This window comes from Passer montanus, unplaced genomic scaffold, assembly GCF_014805655.1.
Source record: "Passer montanus isolate IOZ18808 unplaced genomic scaffold, ASM1480565v1 scaffold1, whole genome shotgun sequence".
Taxonomy (NCBI): Eukaryota; Metazoa; Chordata; class Aves; order Passeriformes; family Passeridae; genus Passer; species Passer montanus.
Genome location: NW_024356504.1, coordinates 12566108 through 12584788, shown reverse-complemented (window position 1 = coordinate 12584788; position 18681 = coordinate 12566108). Strand labels below are relative to the sequence as shown.

The 18681-nt window shown below is 39.6% G+C and overlaps 1 protein-coding gene across 1 annotated transcript in view; it reads right to left on the bottom strand.

Moving 5' to 3' along the window:
• Positions 1 to 18681, bottom strand: part of LY75 (lymphocyte antigen 75) — a 61681-nt gene that overhangs the window by 25829 nt on the left and 17171 nt on the right. Inside the window, exons 5-17 of the mRNA XM_039701295.1 lie at positions 18051 to 18348; positions 16100 to 16474; positions 15053 to 15226; positions 14636 to 14800; positions 13806 to 13916; positions 11999 to 12139; positions 10260 to 10448; positions 9427 to 9584; positions 8473 to 8583; positions 6882 to 6970; positions 6360 to 6532; positions 5987 to 6183; positions 4573 to 4715 (exon numbers count right to left, since the gene is read on the bottom strand). Of these exons, the coding sequence (XP_039557229.1) occupies positions 4573 to 4715; positions 5987 to 6183; positions 6360 to 6532; positions 6882 to 6970; positions 8473 to 8583; positions 9427 to 9584; positions 10260 to 10448; positions 11999 to 12139; positions 13806 to 13916; positions 14636 to 14800; positions 15053 to 15226; positions 16100 to 16474; positions 18051 to 18348 (2324 nt within the window). The remainder of the gene's footprint in view (positions 1 to 4572; positions 4716 to 5986; positions 6184 to 6359; positions 6533 to 6881; positions 6971 to 8472; positions 8584 to 9426; positions 9585 to 10259; positions 10449 to 11998; positions 12140 to 13805; positions 13917 to 14635; positions 14801 to 15052; positions 15227 to 16099; positions 16475 to 18050; positions 18349 to 18681) is intronic.

The following is an 18681-nucleotide window of genomic DNA, read 5'->3' as shown; positions in this document are numbered from 1 at the left end:
AAAAGAGCTGTGGAAAAGGCACTCTCATCAAGGTGGTCTGAGAGCAACAATAAAGCATTGATGCCACATTACAGGGCTCCTGTAAAACTGTATCAAAAGCACTATCCCAGCAGGATGCACCAAAAACAGAGAAGGAACACAGGACATTTGAGGAAATTAGGAGCTTAGGCTATTAACAAGGATTAAGGATTTCCTTGTTTATTCTTCCCAAAGAAAAACAGGGAAAGGATACAATTATTCTTTATAATATTTTAGGAGACTAAACCTGCAAGAAGAGAAGTGATTTGAGCAAAAAGAACATCACACCTGAGGGAACCACAACTCAAAAATAAATTTAAGCTCAAAACTGGACCGAGACATTTGACCAGCAGAGGTCAGAGTTCGTAAAAGGCTCCCCAGAAGGTAGGGCTGACAAACTGCGATTTGAAGCCGGAAAATGGAAAATTTATGTTAAAATTACTTTATTACCTGGAGGGATGGACTCAGAATCAGGCTTTGTCACTAGCTTTCCACAGGTATCACCACAAAGATTCTGAACAGTCTGAAAATACTGATGGTGCAGCACCAAGAAACAGCTTAACCCAGGGTTTGTGAGCTAAGTATGTGAAATCCAAGAAGGGCAACAGTACTTTTACTTGGTAAAGTTTCCTTTAGGAAGAAAGTATCAGCCATCAAGAGATCTAATTTTTTCTGTTCTTTGTTCTCAACTCCAGTAATAGTTTTCTGACATTGGTGAGATAATGTGATCACTCTAGTGTGATTTTATCATACTGATCAATCTTTAGTCTTTCAGTGATATAACTAAGGAGCCTTTAAAGAGCCTAAATGCCCCATATCACTGCAGTGGGAAAACTACGAGCCAAACATTCACAGCTGTCAAACAGCTAAGTGACTTTTGGCTATTTGCCTTTAGGAGTTCATTTTAATGTGGCTGTTCTTCCAATTAAGAGGCAGAGATGCCCTCCTGATTGTCACCTACAGACTTAGTGCAGTTTAAGCAGTTGATCACCACACAGGAATATCTACTAAAAAGAAAATCTGAGACACTAATTTTGAAATTTGTATTAATCACCTGAAGCTTCAGAGCAAATGTTCAAACTCCTTCAATTTGTATTTGGCTATTGTATAATAAATAAATTAAAAACATGAAGTGTACCAGGTCAAGAATTTCTTCAGCTTATCTCCCAGTTTACAATCACTAGCCTGAAAACAGAACAACATTTTCAGCTGACTGGGCTCTTAGACATTCATGTACCTATTTTGCTTCTTTTGGAATTGTTCAGACATGACCATGAGTAATTTAGTAACTGCTGCACTACAACTGACAGTGCTTTTAAGCTTCAGTAAAGCCTTCTGATAACCCTTTGAAATTATACTGTCATCTCATCACAGGAAAGAATTCCACCAACTATTTAAGACAAAGATAAATTAAGACTATTGCAATTAAGCTTGCAGCAAGGAATTTGCTTGTGCTTCAAGTATCCGTCCCCTCATTGCAAAGCATTAAAATTTATCCAGTGGACTGATATCAAAATGGATTTATCAGTGACAGGGTATTCTTTGAGCTACACTACAGGAACTGTTTCTAAAAACCTAAAGTATCCTGAGTTTTAAACTAAAACATACATGCAATTTGTGCTTTACAATGGACTCCATACTGATTGACACTGAAAGACCCTAAATCTCTAGCAATCCCTGCAGAATACTGCTGGCTTTTCTTTTACACAGAGCTAAACGTTCATAAAAGTCAAATACTACAGGAACAAAAAAATGCAGATCAGATTGTGAAGGGACTATAAATCTGTAATTTTTCTAATCATATTCTAACTGCCAAAATAAAAAATTATTTTCTCTGTCATTTATGACAGCTCCAACACAAGCTTAAGAGCCTAAGTGAAGTTTTTAGGGCTTGTAGGTCAACCTAGTTCTTGACAAGAGGGAAAGTATACATCTGGGCCAACTCCTTAATGGTGCAATTTAAGGCACTATTTAATCTTAGGCAGTGCTGACCTAAAACTCTGCATGAAGCCTATTGGGCCACCTTGTTCTCCCTGCTGTAACAGGCTACTGCAATAGGTAAATCACTAATCCTGCTAATTACCTGCTCTTGATTGGAAGAAAAGAGAAGCTGAATTAACACAATTACTACAACTTGCATCTCAGCTTTAATGCTGTTTTGGCCATGCTGTTAAGATGATTTTTTTCTTTCAAACTCAAACATTTGTGAGGCTTTCTAGACTCAAAACAATTACAGCAGCAGAGCTGCTCATATAAAAGGCAACCTGGATTTCTTTCCAGTAAGGCATCCTCATTGAAATGTTACTTCTAACCAGTCCAAGCTGTTTCTTCTCCTGTGTCCAGCATTGCTGCCAGCTATAAGATGCAGAATGCTCACAAACACAGTCCAAAAAGAATGGAAGTAGCTGAACCAGATCTGTTCTGCCTGTATCACATCCCATAAAGCCAAAAGAGGTTATCCTACTTCTTCCACAGAGGGGAAGGCTGGCAGGCAAATTTTATTTTCCTTTCCAATGGCAATAGCCTGACTTGGCTAGAGTAATTCTGGCTCTTATTTGACTCTAAGGTAGAATCTGAGTAAAGAACAGAATGGACTAGGCAAGCTGCCCTGTTCCTGGTGAACCAAAATGACTCTTGCTAACATTTAAAAACAAACAATTCTCAATGAGTCACCAGAGAACTGTGCAAGGGGAAAAAACCTGAAACCAAGAGAGTTGAGGTGTGGTTCCTTCCCCAAGCTGAAATGAATGCACTGAATGAATGCTTTAGGTCGGAGTTTGCACTGAGTAAATACAGAGAATACAACAAACTGCATGCCAGCACACTCCAGCAGCTAATCATGTCTAATATCACCTTAGCGTGATTTCTCCCAGTTAGCTGAAGTATTTGTTCTTGGTGAAATAATTCACATGGTTTCCTATCTCAAATGAGCTTGATTCTTATATTAACTACCCTTGACATCAGACCTCCAAAATATTTTATGCAATCAACACCTCTAAGTAATTTAAAAGCATAACTATCCTCAACAATTCATCATGTTATATAAGCAAACATTATTTAAAATGCCTCAGGCAATTTCAATTATGTAGTATTTCAGTTCAGAATGTGCTGAAGTGCTGAGAAAGGAGTTAGCCCAGATGAAAATACTGTGTTTTCAGTTACGTTTGATATGAGCAGTTACAGCAACACTGACTGCAGAGTCAATTTCTACAAGGCTCAATATACTGCCCCTCATTTTAAGTTCTGCTGGAATAATACTGAAATACTGGGACTTATCATCTTTCAGACTAAGTTTTAGATTTCTGAACTATGGGAAATGCAGGAGCATTTTGTGTCAACTGACTTCCTAGAAAGAAAGAAAGAAATCTCCACCTTTAAATAACAGAAAATGTAATTAATACCTCAGACAGTCTTCAAGCTGAAAAGCAGCTCCAAGTACTTGTAGGAAAAGAAAATGTTACTTCTCTATTCACATTTCATGGTACGTTAGGTGCACTAAAACAAAATTCGTAATTGAAAAACCATCTAATATGGTCTGCAGCTTGAAATAATTTGTGCACTGATTTTTATTGTGGGACTTCAGCCAGTTTAGCAAAGGAATCACAAGTGGCTTTTACACAAGCTAAACTATCTATATATAGAGCATACAAGTTTGGTTTTGTCCCTTATTAACATAAACACTGAGTAATTTTCATGACTTGCGCACTTCTAAAAAAAGTTCACTGGTTTCTCAAGAAGGCATCTCTTCAGTCATCAGGTTTAAAAATTTAATCACAGTGCTGTTTGCTGGCAGCTTCTGCAATAATCCTGATTTAGTTTGTTGATGAAAAAATTTACATCACATAACTGGCAGCATTTGAGTTTTAGAAGGCAAAAATTCTGAAAAAACAGACTGTCAATCAAAAAAACCATATTACACAAGGATCTGACACCACACCAATGCTTAATAAAGCTTGGCAGTGACAGTTCATTTGATTAAAAATAAAGCTTTAAACTTATAAATTATTTAGCATTTAATCTGTTGATACCAGAACACTCAGCACACCCATCTAATGCCTAGTGTTAGTGCAGCTATGCCAAATAGGATCTGTGCCAACCAGATTGCTGGACACTACATTATTCACATTTTCAAAAGTTAGCACCCAGTTTACTCAGGAAGCATTTCATGAATAAAAATGAGATGTATCTGAAAAACTGAAATAATAACTCATCTCTAAAGAATGTACCAGTAAAAAGTAGGTACATTTACCATCTAAGTGTGCCAAAATTCAACACAGAGAAGGAATAATTTATTGTAACAACAGACTTAGATTTGAGCTCTGAGCTTCTTCCATTACATAAATTTCTCTTCCTGTGCTGCCTGTAGCAATGTGAAATATTGGCCCAAGCTGTACTCACATGACATTTGCCAGCAAGGCAGTTCAAATGCCACATCTAAGTGTTCTGTGGGAAACACAGGTGTCACACTCTATCTCATATTTGCCATCTGTGGTCAGCAGCAGCATTTGCGATCCACTGCAGAATCAAAACTTTAGAACATGGCTAGTTTGTTACCTGATCATTCTTCTCAGGATAGAATGAAGTGCCTTAATTTCTTCTGGGTGGCTAAAACTAGGCAGATGGCCTCCAAGGGCTTCACAGAACCTTTCTGCCTCTTCCCAGGTCCTGGTTCGCAGCACTCTTTCACTGTGGAAGAACTTCACAGCCAACAGCCAAATGTCAGAGCAGAAAATGACACATGGGGCAGGATTTTTAAAACACTCCTGTTCTACTAAAATATGGCCACCTGAGATTTAATAACTGGTATTTCCACAGGGAAAGAACTTGACTTTTTAACATTTTTTCTTTCAGTTTGCTTGACAACAGCCAGACTCTGCAGTTTAGCTGACAAAATTTATTTCAAACACAACATATTCCACATGACAGAGTTTCTCTGCTTTTCTTTACCAGAAAGATTTTAGAAACCACCAGCCAGCTCACTCTATAACCGCAAGTCAAGTTATAAGTGATGTTGTTCTTTCAAATTTATAGTGAACTACAAAGCCTAATGTTCACTTAAACTGGGCTCACTTATGTGCTGTGCATGAAGAAAGTTCTTTGGCACACCCTTGGAAACCTGTATGCACTGAGGTGCAAGTTTGGCTTGTACACCTCAGCCAACACATCCACTTGATCCCCTTGGTTTCAGTCCAAGACAATTCCCATCAGCTGGATCTCTCTGCACAGACATGCTGCATTTGGTCAACAACAGTTGTGGAGAAGCTGCCAGGGCCAGCTGTCATGTCCATCAGCTATGGAAAAGCTATGCTGCACAGCAGCACAGACCTGTCCCTTTGGGATACTTGCCCACACCCTTGTTATTCAAGCTGGGTTTCCCCACTTTGCTATATGAGCTGTTTACAAGAAACAGTTCATTACAGACACTGAGTCAAAAAATAATGAATCCAATGAACAGCCTCAGTTTTAATTTTTAATAGAAGGGGTAAAAACTGCATTTCTAAATAAAATTGTGTTTAAGCCATTCCAGCTAAACAGCACAGCTGCTTGCTTCCACTGTTCACTTCAAACCAGTAAAATACAACTGAGGCTGAATGTTTTTATATATCCATATTCAAACCAGAGAAAATCCTACCTCTCCTATCTATACTCTTGGAGTACAGAAAGGAAAAGGGCAAGGGAAGGTGAGGCAAAGTGCTTTCCTCCTATCCAGATGTCTGTGCATGCCTGAGGGCAGCAGTACAGGGCCAGTGCTGTGGCCCCAGCCAGCTGCCCACAGAAAGAGGCACAATGCCCCTTCCAGGAATGGCAGTATCTACAGGCAGTCAATCTGAATCAACTCCAATTCCCTCTCCTGGTGAGGAGCACCTTGAAAATGCCCTCAAGACAGCTATGCCCACAAAATGGCTGATCACTCAATTCCTCCAAGACAGTAATGAGCAATTAACATCAAACAGGAATAACATTTTACCTTGTAGCAGGCAAGGCCAGATCCATTATGCCACCCAAGGGGACAGGGATCAGTTGGCTTTGGGAGCACTTCTGGCTCCTTGGGCTTCCCAATATATTTTTTGCAGACAGAAAATGCTTTAGTGGTTTTACAATCCTTAGTTTCCCACTTTCCAAGAGAATTTCCACTTGACATGGCCACACATCCTCCTGAAAACTCTAAAATTAAAGCAAACAAAACCACATTTAAAACCATTGGCTGGTTTCCAAAAAACCCCTGACATAACTGTGAATTACAACTTTATTGCATGCTTGGAGTTCTGTAACATGGTACTGCAGCGCTTGCTCAATGTAAAAGGACAGTATTTTTATGTGTTTTTAGTTTTCAAATTTACCTGGTTGCATGGAATTCCAGTTAGTGTATGTCACAGCTTCAGGTGTTTCCCCATTCACTGTACCCCAGGAATATATTCCTGACTGGCTGATATCCTGCAAACCGGTCCAGAAGTACTTTTCTTCAACTTTTGTGTCCTTTCTAATTAGACTGTTAATAAATTCTTGTTCAAATCTGAAAATTCACAGATTAATCGGAGTCAATATTTGAAAGATACCAAACTACTGAGGTACTTTAAAAACCAGGGATATTACATGAGTCAGTTCAAACAGCCATCCAGGCATTCTCCATATTCAACATGGGGTCAGCAGGCTGGGAATTCTCATGCTTCCAAGGTTTCACATTGTAGGTTTACCATTGTTACACATTTCTAGTTCTTGCAAAAGCAATTTTCTCTCTACTTTTTCTTTACAAAGCATTAGTTATCATACAGCAGTTTTAATCTTTGATTTTATCTCCAAGATTGTGATGTCAAATTTGCTCATAGATTACAAATATGCTTTCAATTACAAATGTGCTTTACCTGTTCATCACTGTAAGATTGCACTGGGCTCCAAATGAAACTTCCATTTTATCAATTCTGTAACAGTAGTTTCCATGTCTCTCCCATCCCTGGTTAGAGAACAAAAACCACATTTATACAAAACAACCTAATTTAGGCATTACCTACAGGAGAGAATAAATCATTGCCAGCACTGGTTGGTGCCCACAAGCTGGCACAGCATATACAAGAAAGAAATGCACTGTGTCACACACAAGGTCCACTATCATCAACTCTCAAATTCACAGTTGTAAAAAATAATGCAGCCACAGGAATAAAATACACCACTGTTTTAGCTTGCCTGGGCAGAGTCTTCTGACCACTATTGCATTTACAGAGAAACACAAGGGCAACAGCCCAGTCCTATTCAAAACAATAGGAGTTTTCATGCTGTTCCACCAAGGCCAGGATTCAAACACAAGAATACTAGGAAGGCATACACCAGTGTTTCTTTACCTCTGAGAAAAATACTCAATACTGAAAATGTGTGAACTTACAAAATTTCTCGGTTATTCAAACATTTCTTGCCATATTTACACTGAAATTTCGAGAAACATTAATGTGTTAACTCTTTTGTAGCCTAGCAATGCCACTGGTGTCTGAACAGCACAGAAAGCTGTAGCTCTACATGCTGGAAGTCTCTGAAAAGACAGAGTTAAAAGGTCATGTAATTTCATGCTGTTCCACCAAGGCCAGGATTCAAACACAAGAATACTAGGAAGGCATACACCAGTGTTTCTTTACCTCTGAGAAAAATACTCAATACTGAAAATGTGTGAACTTACAAAATTTCTCGGTTATTCAAACATTTCTTGCCATATTTACACTGAAATTTCAAGAAACATTAATGTGTTAACTCTTTTGTAGCCTAGCAATGCCACTGGTGTCTGAACAGCACAGAAAGCTGTAACTCTACATGCTGGAAGTCTCTGAAAAGACAGAGTAAAAAGGTCATGTAGAAAGAAAGAAAGATAAGGGGTAAACACCTTTCCTGTTGCAAGCAATATGCCACACAAAACTGAACCAAATAGCTAGCAATACCATCCCAGGCTAGCTCAACAGACAAAAGCTTTATTTAAGCCATAAGATGTCATACTGTAAAAAAAAACCCAATCAAAAAACCAAAAAAAATCCTCTCTTTATTCAAGTAATAGAACAAAAATGAGAGCCAGTGAAGTGCAACAAACATAATCCCACTTAACAATCTCTGCATATCATTATGTTGCAAAGTGCTTATTTAATTTTAAAACAATTTGAGCAAAAACAACAGAACAAATGGTGTTATCAATAACATTCATAATAAAATAAATTTCTTTTAAATAAATAAATAAAACAATCCTCTCCTGGATCCAAGCTTATAATACTTTCATCAATAAAGAGACTGATAATACATCCTGAGCCTGCTTAGGAGAATGTGAAATTTGGTTTATGCTATGTAAATGTCCTTTTTCAGACAAAATGTTTCAAAGACTTTACTGAACAGACAAGAAAGAAATGGAAGTAGAGGAAGTAAATGATTTCAAGTAGCTTTCTGAGCCAAATGACAATAAAAGAAATAGAGGCTTCCTATTACCTCTTCCAATGAACAACTTTTATCTGATTTTGTTTCATTCAAAATCTCTCCTTTTTTCTTGCAAACATATTTCAATTTTTCTTCACAGGATTTGACCCTCCACTGTCCCAGCTGTAAGAATAAAAGGAAAAAGAAGTCTTTTAAATTCTAACAATCTCTGAATTTCTGTGTTTGCAGGGGCTGTTTCCACTGGTGAGAAAGCCAAAATGCCTCCAGTATAGATATGGGATGCCCCAGATTATATGCACAGGTACATATAATGGAAGGGAGAGAGAAAGCTGATACTCATGGAGATGGGAGGATTCTGGATCACATCCAGAGAGGAAAGAAATGGCCAGGGTGGTGCCAACTCTCTTAGATCAGGCAGGGAATGGGTGCAGGAGGTGTATTCAGCTTAATATGGAAATAGCTCAGAGACAACTCAGAGGAGCTGAGCACAAACTCCAATGCCAGGCTGCTGACACAGCAGGCAAATGCATGCTCCACTTTTCTAATGAATCTGCAGGATGAGATACAGCCTGTGTCCCACTCTTAGTGACCTCCTTCCTTCACCAACACCCTTTTTAGAACCTTCCATCCTCAGACTCGGTGATCAAAATTGGTGTGGGAGATGACTGAACCCAGATATCCCTTCCTTCCTACCTTTCTGCCAGACACATGCAAGAGTACAGTAACCCAAAATACAGAGTGACAAGGCCAACTGTCTGGCCAACAATGTGTTAGTCTCAGACCTAAGAGTCATTTCTTCCATTCTTTGCAGTACACGGCTACAAAGTTCCAGCTAAATAACTCTAAGAAATTTGCTTGCAGAAAAATGTATTTTAAAGATTATTTCTTAAAGAAATAAGATCAGCTATCTGCTTTATCCCCCTCCTTGACTTTCACACATACCAATTGCCTCTATTATGATGAAAAAATACAAACCAACAACCAAACTCAAGACTGTATTCCTACCTTGCCTGAGTATGACACACAATTAGGAGTGCTGTTAAAGGGAACTTTTGGTTCATTCTGATCCCAGTAGGTAAAAACCACAGGTGAGTTATCTGACCACTTGAACAAGGTTGGCACATCATCATTCTTGAGACCCATCCACATTTCCTCTTCAGCATCTGTAATTTAAAATTAGGACAACATTTTTGTTTCAATATAATATTCAAACTAACAGGAAAGCAATGTGTTATCAGCAAAATTAATTTTTTTACCATACTGCAGCAGTGAAAAATACTGTGCAGCAGTATAGTGATATTATTTTTCTTACAGTGAGAAAAGACCATATGTTTATCTTGTTTCTTAACTTATAATCACATGACCATGAGTAAGCTTAACAGAGAAGGAACAAAGAGGAAAAAAACCCAACCACAAACAAACAGAAATAATGAACACACAAGCAAAAAACCCTCAACCAAATTTAGAGTGTATCCAAAGACATAACATCAAACAATACTGATACTATTTATTAGTTCAGTGACTCAGATGTCAAAATATTGACCCAACTATCTACTATTCTCTTTGAATGAGCAAATTAAGCACAAAGTATTACAAAAGTAGAAGTAGGTTAGCCCAGTAAATAAATGAATTAATAGACTGAAGCAGAACAAGTCCTAACACAGGGGGCCTGGATCTGCACAGCAACATTCAACACTAGCCTGAGTACAAGCTCAGCTTTAACACCCACACTTAAAAGCTAGAGATTATGACAACCTTATGCTAGAAGGTGGAAAGCAGTTTGTAATTTATGGTGTGCAGCACTTTGGTGTTTGACCTTTACAACTACCCCGACTCACCATTATGAAGCTTTGTAACAACCAGTTCAACATCTGCTAATGAGTGAATGCTGATGAGGTTACTCTTATTTGCTTTGCACAACTCATCTGCTGAACTCCAAGGCGCCTGGTCGTTTATCAGCATGTAGCAAAAGCCATCGTGGGGGAGCCAGCCTGGATCACAGCGAGTATCCAAGTGCCTCCAAAACTCTGATCATGAAGAGAAATGGAATTAGAGGCTTTTGTTTTACATTGCCTAGTGCAAAGGGCTGGCTTTAAAGTCAGCAGCACCTTGAAAATAGCCAGAAGGCAGCAATCAGAACCTGTTCACATCCCTTCAGGACTCATGTAAGAAAGGGTCACAGCTTAGTCAAACAAATAGACTTCAATGCAGCATTAGGAGAACTCATATTTTGGAACCATGAAGTTAGCAGAAGGAGAAAGAAGTTAGTGGGAGTGAAAGCAAACGGCACGACTGCATTACATTAAGCTGGTGCTGGTCTTAGTGTAAGTGAAAGGTTAAAAAGTAATTGTAAGCAAGATTTCAAAAGCAACTCAAGACAAATCAAGTTGATTCACTGCAGGAAAGAAACAATTCAACAAATGCCTAGTTTTTTAAATATTTTTTTCTTCTCAAGATATTCAAGAATTCTAACTAGTTTTAATGGACACTGAAAAGGTATATACTGATAGCCTTTCTGGTTCAAAACCCACTATAAAATACTCCAACCACATGAATTTTATTTTTAATGAATAAAACACTATATAAACACTGGTAATAACTCAACATACCCCACTGAGCAGCCAGAGAACAGACAAGAATTGTTAACTGACAATTAGCTTTCAGAGTATCACTGCAAAATTTAGACCAGCTTAGTTAAATTTAAACTGATTACTATTTCTTCTTTAAACACACACACCTCTCCAGGGGAAGCTGGAGAGGACATGCCTTGGCCAGAGATACTCCGCACCCCTTCTCCTCTAGACATCCCTATCATTCAAAGACAATTACCTTTCAGTAAAAGTTTTTGCAGGAGAGCCCTGGGATGTGGGTAAGGCCAAAGCATACATAGAAGAAGAGGTCATGGGCATGGGAAGGGCTGGACATTCAGGTGTAGGTAAGTGGCCAAAAGCATGGCAGTAGTTATGTGTCACTGTAAACACTGAAGGCCTCTGTTTGTGCGTGTAGGTCAAGATAAAGGAATTATTATCTTGTAAGAGCTGGTATGGCTCCAGTAAAGATTACACACCAAGTAAACTACCCACTCTTACACTCTGATTTTCAGTGCTTGGCCTGGTTTCAGAGGACAGTAAGGTTACCTGACTACTTCTATTTGAATTCAACAGAGCTTGATTTAAGATGCAGGTAAGTCCCATTTTATGTCAATACACACCAAGAGGGAGAGAAAAAGGCTTAAAGCAAAGGTGGAAAGGTTTGGGATGCAACTGCCAGTTCCAGACTTCCAGTAATACATGAAAGAAGGCACAAGCCATGGAGGAAAATGTGATGAAAAGGGCAGGACTGCTGCAAAATGCTTTATGTGTGAATGAGAAAGCTGCAAAAAATGAAAACTGTTTGCGATGCATCATCTTGACACTGAAGAAACAGAGTTTGCTTCTGCTCTGCTAAAAAACCAAAGCTGTTGTGAAAATGTTTTGGCAGAGATGCCTGAAAAGGCTTGGGAGGGAAAAGAATGACTCCATAAGTGAACATTGTACTTGCATTAACATACAAAACTCAAAAATGCAAACTGTCCTACCTGGAGCACTTGAAACTTCATTGAGTGACTTCTTGCAAGCATATGGAAGCTGAGCCCCACAGTGGTAACTCTGCCACTGACCTGAAGCAGCATTCATCACCACACAACTCGTCCCATCCAGTGGGGATGAACTCTGCATATCTATAGACAGGAACAAATAAAAACATAACAGCACAAGTTATCACACACTAAGGCGGTGACTGCTTCTTTTCACTACTGGTGTTCAATACAAGAATAACATCTTTGGATAGATAGTATGGCACCTCGTATTTGAAGAATGTAATTTGTATCAACTGAGGGCAGCTGTCTTAGCACAGGTCCCACAGAATGTTTTTTTCTAAGACAGAGTAAGTTTCAGAATCAAGGAATCTTGACTTCTTTTCCAATGTTTAATCATAGAACCAGGAGGAATGTTCTATTTACAATACAAGGAACCCTTGGCTGAGCACTTTCCCAGACTAGAAATATCTCAGGGGAGAGCCATTTTTGCAGCCCTCAGTTTCCTTTGGCAGTCCCATTCCACCCCCACTCCAAACACAGTTCTGCAATTTCTCTCAATGCTAACCATAACCTTTACCATAACAGAAACCTTAGACAAAGCCTGAAACAAAGATCTGAAACACCACAGAGAATAACTCTTTTTTTTTTTTTTGCAGTCTTCAGCTTCCCTTGGAGCCCCTTTTTAATGGAACTTTTTAACTTTCTTTTCCTTTGAGCCTCAATGCAAACCCAAGCTGTGACCTACACAGAGCACCTCAGTTCCTCTTGTACTGGCTTAGTTCAGGCTCACAGAAAAAAGGCACAGGGTAAATGTCAGTTCTCCATGAAAGAGAGCAGAAGGACAAGGACATGGTCTTTTCAGAGGGGCAAAAGGAAAGGAAAAGTAATGGGCTCAACTTGCAGCTATCAAAATTCCTGTAAGGCACCAGTAAGTACTTCCACAAGAGGGGTAGACATGAATATGTCTGCCATGACTGCAGACTAAATCATGCCACTGTATCCCAGGATAGTCTGGCCTCTAGCTCAGCATTACAGTCCTACAAGAGTGGTCACATTTCCAGAAGAAGGTGCAGTCAGTAGCACAAGCAGCAAAGTTCTTAACCTTTCCAAAAGGCAGAGTACATTTGGAAAATCCCACAGAAATTTCTTAGCAAAGTTATCAAAGAAGTAACAGAAACCACTTCTCAAACTTTTCACAGAATTCCAGTTGCAGCACTATTCTAGAAACTAAAAGAAAAAAGAGAATTCCACTTTAAAAAGCTCAAATTCAGCTTGAATGACTGATGACTAATACTCTGGGATTCTCATATACACACAGATTCATAAAATATTTGTGAAAAGTTAAAAATTCATCCTGGAAATTCCACCTAGTCTCACTAATCTTACAGCATCTTTGGAGTAATTAAAAAAGGTTTTTCAAGGGTTTTATACCTCTTTCATCTTCACGTTGAAACAAATTTAGGCAACCTTGAAGTTAAAAAACCCAAGTTAAACTTCTAAGTAGCATCAGTCCTTGCTCAAACACAAACAATCAGAGTATCTGAGGGAAATCAGTGTCATTTTGTCAGTGGGAGGAGAAATTTAGCAGCTAGGAAAGCTATGGATACTTTACTAAAACGGACTTCAAAAATATTCAAGTTATATTTTTTTAGAGATTTATTAACCTAATCAGCTGTAAATATAAAATGAGAACAGAAAGATTTGCTGGCTAGGAGGAAAAGATGCTTCTGAAAGTGGAATGAGATGAAAAAAAAGTAATACTAGTTCCTGTTGAGAATATTGTCAATACCACCAGAAATATCAGTACCTGGATGCCAGTTGAGAAAATTCAAAGGTTTGTGATCTGACCACTGCCAACCACCAGAAACATCCAGTTGATTTAAGCCAATCCAGAAGATCTCAGCAATGTCATCCTTGCCTAGAGATTTATATTTTTTAAAGAAAACAATTAGTATAAAATGCTCATCCTTTATTGGTCTTCTTTAAATTGAAAATACATTCTGAAATGGCATGCATTTGAGAAAAGAAACATTGCAACTATAATTGGACATGCAAACTTTCTTGAACTGAGGAGGAATTAACCCACACATGCCTTCCCTCCCAGTGTCTTCAGGCATTTCTCCTTTGTTTTTATAGTCCCAAAGGCACTTGGATAATTTCAACAGGTCAAGACTGAACACCAGGGAGGACAACTTCTGCAAACTTTCTTGAACTGAGGAGGAATTAACCCACACATGCCTTCCCTCCCAGTGTCTTCAGGCATTTCTCCTTTGTTTTTATAGTCCCAAAGGCACTTGGATAATTTCAACAGGTCAAGACTGAACACCATGGAGGACAATTTCATAGCAAGAGGGTAACATGCTAAAACACCAACTGCCACTATGGCCTGTATTTAAGATTTTGGGGGTATTCCTCATTAACAATATGGACAACATCTAACTGCTATACGGAAATCATACAGATAAATTTAAATAACTCCCTAAAATGAGATTAGAACCTTAATTTTGCTACACAAGTGAAAGCTGAAATATTTGAAGTTCAATCAACTTTTGACCCAGAGATTTAGGACAGAAACTGAAGTGCTGTCTCTACTTCATAAAGATTTCCCAATACTTGTATGTGAATAATTACACCTACCTTGTATGTAACTTAATTCAGATGCATTTTGGATGCTAAGTAAATCTCCTCCTTGCCTTTGACATGAAATATAAGCTTCCTTCCAAGAAAGAGCAGACTGTGTATTAAACTGGTAGCAATTTTCAGACCCTGGATCATGTTCCCAGATATCATGGCAACCATCCTCTGTTTAAAAGAAGCAGAAGGTACTTGTAGCTAAAACTATACAGAAACATTATGAAAGTTTCAAAAAAAAAGTTTTGAATATAATACATAGGGTCTATTGGTTTTTATCTCGGTCATCACTAATACTCGCAGTTTAAGCCAACACTGCAACAGAAAAGCTTTTACACAGCTTAACAGCCACACAAAGGTGGAGCTGTGCATCAGAGAAGTGGCAGAATGCTTTTGGGATGTCTATTCAGAAACCCAACATGCCTGGCTGTAAGCAGATTCCCCATTTTCCATTGCGAGAATAATCTTCAGAAGTGGCGCACCATTTCCCACCCGTGTGAGTTTCATCCTGAATGCAATCATGATGCCACACCTTGTCATACAGAAAGGGGAACTCACAGGGTTTACCATAAGAGTTACCATCTTTGGTATAAACTTCTGCAGAAAAAAAAAGGAAAAAAAAAGAATTAAATACATTCCCCTTGCTTGGACATGGAAAGTACAGCAAATCAGTGTTACTGTTTGTACAGACACAGTGAACCTAAATGCATGCAAACCACACTTGTGGTCTTAAAATACCATATCTTCTTGTTACAGATAATATACAGCAATGCCAGAACTGAAAAACAAAATACATTGAGAAACATTTTTCTGTACATTTCCTTCTGAGAAACAGCAGAAACTTGTCTCCCCCATACCAATAAGATAGAGATAATCCATTGTCTTATTGAAATCCAGGTGTTTTGTTTGCAGAGTCCTACAGAACAAGGACTCTTAACCATCAACACGTACAGAAGAGGGAAAAGGTAAAGCACATTTTCACCACTTCTTCCAGGAAGCATGAGATTTCAGACAAGACAAGCTTCCATGGCAAGAGCACACACTACCACAACAAAGCTCCCAGCCCAGCAGGCTGTGAGCTGGCAGCATGCTCTGAATTTGACTGTATTGCCTACCAGCAAAGAAAACATCCTCAAACCCTGCTAACAGGAAAATGCCCATCATGGTGGCGAGGACAGTGTCAGTTCTGATGGAAGGTGGTTGGTATTTCAGGATTAAATAGGTTTGCACTGAAACATGGGGCAGGGGGATTTAAGCCTGCTAAGAAAGCCACTCAGTAACACAACTTTTTTAGCTGTGCTGTTATTTTTTACTAAAAACCTTTAAAGCTTCTCTCGACAGCACAACATTCTATTCTATTGCTTTACTGATCAATCTTTTCATATAACTAATTTTAAGAACATATTGGCTCTGACATACTCAAAAAGCCCTTAACAAATAAAAAAATCTTCAAAGTGCAAACTTACTTACCACGGTAGGGATACCGACATATATCACTGGAGGAATTGTTGCTTTTCCACTGGTCTGTTGCATTTATGCTTGCAGTCACATAGTTATTCTTGATAGTTACTTTGTACTGAGATGCACCAAGGATGGAAGCATCAGCACACCGCCACCACAGCATTAATTCTGAGTTACAATCAACCATTTTCAGGCGAGACACTGATTTGGTGAATATATCAAGTCCCAGGCACTGCTTGGACCCCAAGTGAAAGAGGCGATTCTGGGATACCCATTTCCATAAAGCTTCACTCGTGTCCCTGCAGTCATCTATGACTATCAGCGAGTTTTTAACTTGTATGCACTTGTTCTGTTTGTCATGGCGAATGGTAAACGCATCGTTGCCTGCAAAAGAACAAACATATGGCTATGATTCAGTGTCATTTTCACAGGAAGCTCATTCTTAAAAGGGCAATCACATTCTGAGAAATGCTTTCAGAGAAGTACCACAACTGCTGTTTGTATATAAAAACCCCTCTTTTGTAGAAGCCACATTCAGAGCATTTTCCTGCCCTTTAGTGAGTCTTAACTTCTTTGGAAAAAGAGCTTTTTCCAAGTCTTTATAAAATGAGTAGAGACAAAATGAGACTTCTGAATCCAATTCTAGTAATAAGAATTCTTCCTCTATATTTAACATGCAATGATTGCATCAGCCCCTGATTAATTTGCAAGCTTACTGTATAAAGAATCTTGTCTTCATGCCTATCTTCAAACATAGTAACACACACAACAGACACCATAAAACATAATTAATAATAACATTCACTTACTAAGCAGCACCTTTTTCTAAACCGTGTTTCATAGATGATACACAGCATGTGAGGTTTACATTTGAACCAGTTTGTGGGTGCAGCTGCAGTACTACTAAGTTAATGAACGCTGCTTTGAGGAAAAAGTTTTAGAAGTACTATCCCACCAAAGACAGCACAAAACAGATTAGGAGTATAATTAAAAAAATTATATAAGGACTCTAGTTTCATTTTCAGTTGTGATGAGTTTCATTTTCTGTTCTGGCGTAGTTTGTGATTAAAGAGAAAAATTAAAGTTGATAAAGCACAGTATACCATTTCGAAAGTATATGGATCACCCTAAGAAAAGCTAACACCTCTGTCAGTATAAGAATACTTCTTAAAAGCACCAGGTTTAAGCAGACCATGAAAAAATGCCCTAAAACTATGCCACAATAAAGATGGCTCCACAGTGTAGAACTTCCACTAATCAGGCTGAAATGGACCGTGGCTGTCCCAGACCCACAAGGCTATTATTCTGCTGCTTAAATAAGGAATCTGCTGAGTAGTATTTTGCTTTTAATAGTAATGCACGGTCAAACACATTCCTACTGCGTTTTCTGTTATGACTTACTAATAGGTTTGGCTGAACAGGAAGGAAAATATTCAGTGATGTTAATGCAGTGAATTTTACCACTACTTCCCAGTATACCCACGAAGTTTCCACTGTAAGTGCCAAACAGTATTTAAATAGTACCTAGCTGATCACACTGTAAAGAAGAATCTGTAAGTCACCCACCTACTACAGTGAATTTTTTAAGGAGCACACCAACTTCAACCAAATGTCCCTTTCATCCTACTAACTAAGATATTTCAACAACCAAACATGCTTTTGTGGTATCCTTTAACCCTGCGCTTTATCTGCTTTTGCTTTTTATTCTTCCCTCATGACTTTATTCCTCTTTTTCATTTCTTCTAACAACTTTTTAGCCTCTTCTCATGTCTTCTTTCACTTCTTCCTCCACACCCTCCATACTGATGCCAAGTGGAAAAATCACTTTTTAAAATTTCCCTGGAAAAAGTGCTGCTGCTGTCTCACCAAATCTCTCTGGCAGAAATTTATTAATAATTACTCCAGCTCAGTGAAGTTTACTCCAGGCCATGAAGTTTTCGTGGCATCTTCAGCTACAAACCTGAGCCTGTTACTATCACAGGATATAAAATATATGTGAACTTAGCGAAGGGCTCGTTTCCCAGAAGCTCTGACTCGGCTAGCGGCCGTGGCTTACAAGAATTACTCAACGTGAAACTTTTCCACCTGCTTCCTGTCGGGCGAGGCGAGCCTCCTGCGGCTCGCTGCGCAGGCAGCGGCGGTAACAGCGGCGGCGGGGCGGGAGCTGCCCGGCCCGGCCGTTCCCGTCCCCGAGCTGTCAGGCCAAAGGCCGCGGCCGGGCCCGGCTCCGCGGGCACCGGGAACGTGGCACCGCGGCTTTAGCGACGCCCCAGGCCAAGCGCACGGTCCGAGAGGGCGCTCCGGGGCTTTCCCCTGCCTTCTTCGCTTCTCCTTCGAAGTTTCCCAGGTTGTTTCCACGCAGTCGGACTTTGCCGCCGCGCGCAGCGCCCCAAGGCGCCGCCGGGGCGGAAGGCCCGTCACACCGCCCCCTGACCCGCCCGTCGCGGCGCTCAAGGACCCTGCTGCGCACCCGCGCCCTGCCGCCCGCTCCGCCCGGGGGCTCCCGGCTTACCTGCGGGGTCCGGGCGGGCCGCGCAGCACAGCAGGAGCCAGGCGAGGCCGAGGCCGAGCCCGCAGGCACGCACGCAGCG